The sequence below is a fragment of the Branchiostoma floridae genome, chromosome 6 (assembly GCF_000003815.2).
Source record: "Branchiostoma floridae strain S238N-H82 chromosome 6, Bfl_VNyyK, whole genome shotgun sequence".
Classification (NCBI taxonomy): domain Eukaryota; kingdom Metazoa; phylum Chordata; class Leptocardii; order Amphioxiformes; family Branchiostomatidae; genus Branchiostoma; species Branchiostoma floridae.
The window spans coordinates 11,057,233-11,062,555 of NC_049984.1; the positions used below are offsets into that span (position 1 = coordinate 11,057,233).

The following is a 5,323-nucleotide window of genomic DNA, read 5'->3' on the forward strand; positions in this document are numbered from 1 at the left end:
TGACGCGCACAGGTGTGGCTCTGTGCGGGGTCACGAAAGGTCGCGTCAGGAGGCCCAAAGAAAACAAATTTCCCCTCAGAAAAGTGCCAAAATTAATCATTTTAAAGTTGTTTATGTCAAACATTTTACTTGAATCTTGTTACCAAGTATCTAATGCCTATCTATACCAAATTTCAGGTCATTTAATTCTAATACCAGGGTACAGGAGCCAAAAGTGTCCTTTTTTGGTCAAAAATTGGCCAAAAATCGCAAAAATAAGCATTTTGTTGCACTGTACACCAAAAGTGTTATTGAATTTATATGAAGGGATTATCAAGGCACATCTGTGTCAAATTTCAACTCATTCGGTTGCAATACCAAGGTACAGGAGCCAAAAGTGTCCTTTTTTGGTCAAAAATTGGTCAAAAAATCGCAAAAATAAGCATTTTCTTGTACTGTACACCAAAAGTGTTATTGAATTTATATGAAGGAATTATCAAGGCACATCTCTGTCAAATTTCAGCTCATTTGGTTGTAATACCAGGGTACAGGGACCAAAAGTGTCCTTTTTTGGTAGAAAATTGGTCAAAAAATCGCAAAAATAAGCATTTTGTTGTACTGTACACCAAAAGTGTTATCGAATTTATATGGGGGCATTATTAAGGCACATCTCTGTCAAATTTCAGCTCATTTGGTTGTAATACCAGGGTACAGGGGCCAAAATATACAGTTTTGGTCTAAAATTGACCAAAAAATCTCAATAAAATCATTTTAGAGGCAGATATGAAAAAACTGAGAAAAAAGCATCAAGGTATTGGCCCATTCTACCCCTGTGCCAAATTTCAGGTCATTCGGTCCAGGAACGGCGGAGATGAATCACTTTGAAGATTTGACAGGAGAAAGAAAGAAAGAAAGAAAGAAAGAAACATTACGAATACAATATATTTCACCATACTATGTATGGCTGAAATATAATAAGTTGCCGAACCGTTGTAAACACCTGTTTCTCCCCCGGGTACTACTTCTGCTTCACTTCCTGGTCAGACACCGCAACTGATGGTTTCGTAGTCGCCAGTGGAAGCTGTAAATGTAGACCCTTACTGGGGAGTCGAGAGCTAGAGGTTGTGTCTGATGTCGACACGACGATCATGTCATCGGTAAGAATTGACGTTGCACGTCTATCAGGGGAGGTGAGCAAGTTGGTTCCAAACGCAACTGTCAACAGATATTGTCTAACCCGCCTTGCCAATAGAATCTCCAAAATAGCATCGGTGGTCATTAAGGATGATTCAAGGCGGATAGTCCTATCCCCAGATGAAGCTGAAAGCCACCAGCAAGCGCTACGCGAGTTCCATAGCCTTCTTGAAGGGGTTCAGGACTACCTGACCATTTTCTCCCAAGACATCCAAAACGTGGCACCCATCTTGGGTCCGGAAAACGTCAGATCCGACTTCGACGCGTTTGGTGATCGGCTGCGTCGGCTCTTGCCAAGATTAGTGCTCGCCCTTAGAGATGAAGAGAAGACCGAGATTGTGGAGGAGTTTTCAGAGAACAAAATGAAGAAGGAAGATGAGGAAGACGCCAGAGCAGACCGGGGTGATGTGGATAATACGCCTGTAGAGCCTGGAGGTGAGAGTCAAGTTGTGATGCTATAAGAAACGATGAGATCGTATCGAACGAATTCTTGCAGTTGCAGTTTGACACATTTACTTCAATTTGTTCACTCATGATGCTCTCAGGCAACCAAGATCGTTCATTTAGTTCGGTTAAATGTATCTGCAAATGTAAATCTTCGCTAACATGTCATTACAAGATTAAACAAGAGTTCGTAGACCTCAGGCCTGCATGAAATGTATTGGGTTTCTGTAGACCTATTGTGTATTTTTGCCTTTTTGTCTGTGGTACGTGGTTGGAAAAATGAGCTTTTTACTGTGTTGGTTGTGCACCATGCAAAAGTCTGACTCTGAAATTCCATTTTCTGAATTTGTAAGTTTGGACAGGGATGAACATTACTTATTTTGGATTTCTTAAGTATGTAACCAACCACAGTACTTTGAAGTTGTTGAGACGCTACCTTTTTTTGTCTCAGATGGCCCATGCACATGTAGTTACTCTGTCACATGATATACTAATATCTTCCTATTTCAATGTACTGACCTAATGCAGCTGCTAAGTCTCCTTGGTTTGTGTTCTTCCAATGATATTCATTAAAGATTTATTTCTGGGGTGTTATTCACTTGACATCGGAATGTTACTCGCATAATTTGACCAATGATACTTTTATCTGTACTAGTTCCATAGACATTAGACAACATGAATAGTGGTAGCCCCCATGCAGCAGCAACAGTTAGTCCCCAGGGTGGTATGATATTTTCATTCAATCCATCCAACCCAAACCTAAATCTCCTGTAGTATCTAAGCCAAATTTAACAGCATAATTTACTATGAAAAATGTCCTTGTCAATCCCATTTATAGATGGCAAGCTGCTGGCAATGGAAGCTTTGAAAAGTTCAGAAGCTGTTGTAGTCAAAGCAAACACCCAGCAAACATCCCCGCAAACCAATGAGCAGTTGCTTAGAAGGGGAATTTCATCATATATTTGCCGCGACAAAATGCAACAAACGATACTGAATTTAAAACAGAACAAAGCTAAGCCTCCACCACTTAACCCTGCCTGTACCATAGATTAAGCAGGCCCAAAAACCAAGCGAATATGACTAGCCCAAAACAACAAATTACCTGCATGTATACAGTATGGAAATGGCATTACCAAAGAAACAAAAAGAAACACAGGACAAATCATACACATACCTTTCTCTTATGCCCACACTCTATACAGTTCTCCTCCACATTAGAAAATTGCATCTTCTTCTGTTTAAGTTCAAGTTCAACCATGATTGCCAACAGGGTAAAGGAACTTGTACCGGAACTTAAAACTCAGTACTATACAGCTCTAGAAACACCACAAAGAGTAATAAGCAAACTCCAATTATACCTGACCAACAGATATATAATCTGGCACACTCCCGTCATCTGGCAAACTGTCAGTGCCACTAAGTAACCTGATACATTGAAGGTAGCCCAGGCCAGATGATGGTTCTACACCCAACCATAATCTGTTTTTAAAACCAAGCAGATATTGGGAGGATGCCCCAACCACACTAAAACAGGGTCAACCTATACAGTATCAAGTTCAAGCACTAGGAGGCCCAAAATCAAACCTGACCACCAGGACACCACAAACAACTCACGTACCAAATGGCAACACAATGGCACCTTGCGTTCCGGAGATACAGCGCACGCCCCGTGCCCGCACAAAAGGTAACCTAAAATGTCAAGTTCAAGCACCAAGGGCGCCAAAATCAAAATTGAGCATTATTCAGCCACCGCCGACACATGTGCCAAATATCATCGCGCCAGCACCAGCCGTTCAGAAGATATAACTCCGGAAACACCCCTCCCGGACACAAAATTCGACCTGCCGGGTCAAGTTCAAACGCGACAAGGCCCAAAGTCAATCCTAGGCAACAGGCAACAACCCCCCACCCATGCACCAAAAATCGTCGCAATCGCGCGTATCGTTCCGGACACACAGCGCCAAAAGTGCCCCCAAAACACCAAAAATGCCACCTGCAATGTCAAGTTCAAACGCCAGGAGGCCCAAAATCAAACCTGAGTGTTAGGCTACCACCCCCAACCCACGTACCAAAAATCGTCGTGCTCGCACCATCCGTTCACGAGATACAGCGCCCTACATCCCCGGCTACCGAAAAGTTCCCACCAGCATCAAAACCATACCTGCATACATGCAGGTAAATAGAAATGCAGTATCGTGAAATGTTTATTTTTCTATGCCACCTGATAGCCTGGGTACCCTCCAATTTCTATCGGGGCTCCTAACACTCGCTACCCTAGAAATAGGGTAGCGAGTATAAGGAGCCCCGGTAGAAATTGGAGGGTACCCAGGCTATCATGAGAATAGGAAGGCGCCCTATTATTTCTTTAGTTTGTCAAGCTACCATTTTGACCCGATCTGTTCTTCCTATTCACTATAGGGGTTGAAGGTCAACAACCAGGCGGAGGCAATGTTGTAGCTTCCGGTGAGTTATGTGCATTTTCTTCGCGTTTAACCTGAAAGTATATGAGTTATGTATTCATTAAAACTGATATGTTGGTATTATGAAAATGCTGTTGGTGAAATGGCTACTCTTGTCGGCACCCCAGATAAAGGTGAACAAAAGTGAAAGTGAAACCAAACAGATTTTATCTAGTGGTGTGTTTACATCAACATGCCTTAGCCACCAAGTCCTGTTTTGCCATGACTGCTATAAATAACCCAGATACGACTTCTCGACTCTAAAAATCCCGTGTCTCATAGTTTTCAGCGTAAGTTCCGTAGGGTTAAAGAATTGCTGAAAATCGGAATAATTGATTCGTTGATGGTGAAGATTTATTTTGCGTTTGATCTTTACTACGGGGGTAATCATCCTTGTTTAGTTTTCTCTTTCGGACATTATCAGTCAATAATTCAAAATACAGGCAATGGGATTGATTGTGGCCATGTGAACATGCCCAATTTCGGTCCTCATTTTTGCCAGGAAATGCCCCCCCCCCCTAAAATTTACTAAGATTGATGAGATGGACTGTTTTTGAAGGGCTATCCCTCATTACCGCACACAGGTTTTACTTGCTTCAGGTGTTTTTCGTGGAATGGACTTTCGCTAGACTGGACGGTGTACAGCCCCCTTAAATACAACATGAACATTGCTTAGGAATAGGAAAATACTTCATGTATAACACAATATAAACTATAGCATCTGGCATCTGATCCTAGAGTATGGAAGGCCTGTGTGCGCGGCTCAGGACAACCCCCCTTTCATCAGTATAGAAGATTTGCACTTCAGCCCGGTCCCTGAGAACGAGATACAGGGAAGCGAGAGGAGCGAGCTGGGCAGTGTCTACAGGGGTGCGTACATGAACACTCCAGTCGCCATCAAGAAGCTGCATGTACGGGATGGTGGACCCCACTAGTACGTTCTCCGTTTTTATTTCACTGCAACCTGATCGTTTTGTTTTACTTCATTTATCGTACTTTGTTTTGAATCTGTGCCATCCCCTACCGCTTCTACATCTATCTTACCCATGCCTGAATAAAGACGTAGCACGCTGCACGACGGAACGGTTTTCTTTCTTTCTTTGGTTGTTTAGTTTGGAAATTATTTTTCACATTCAATGATACATGTGGTTGATTCACAGTGACCGACAGGACAGCCAGACATCAGCCATGGATCTCCGAAGTGAGGCTGAAGTTCTCATGAAATTCCAGTCCGAAAATGTTGTCCG

The 5,323-nt window shown here is 42.6% G+C and overlaps 1 protein-coding gene across 1 annotated transcript in view; it reads left to right on the forward strand.

Moving 5' to 3' along the window:
* Positions 1-957: 957 nt before the first annotated feature.
* The window catches only part of LOC118418093, a 6,278-nt gene continuing 1,912 nt past the window's right edge, over positions 958-5,323 (forward strand). Inside the window, exons 1-4 of the mRNA XM_035823921.1 lie at positions 958-1,608; positions 4,036-4,080; positions 4,815-5,010; positions 5,237-5,318. Coding sequence (XP_035679814.1) covers positions 1,128-1,608; positions 4,036-4,080; positions 4,815-5,010; positions 5,237-5,318 — 804 coding nt within the window. The 5' untranslated portion in view covers positions 958-1,127. The remainder of the gene's footprint in view (positions 1,609-4,035; positions 4,081-4,814; positions 5,011-5,236; positions 5,319-5,323) is intronic.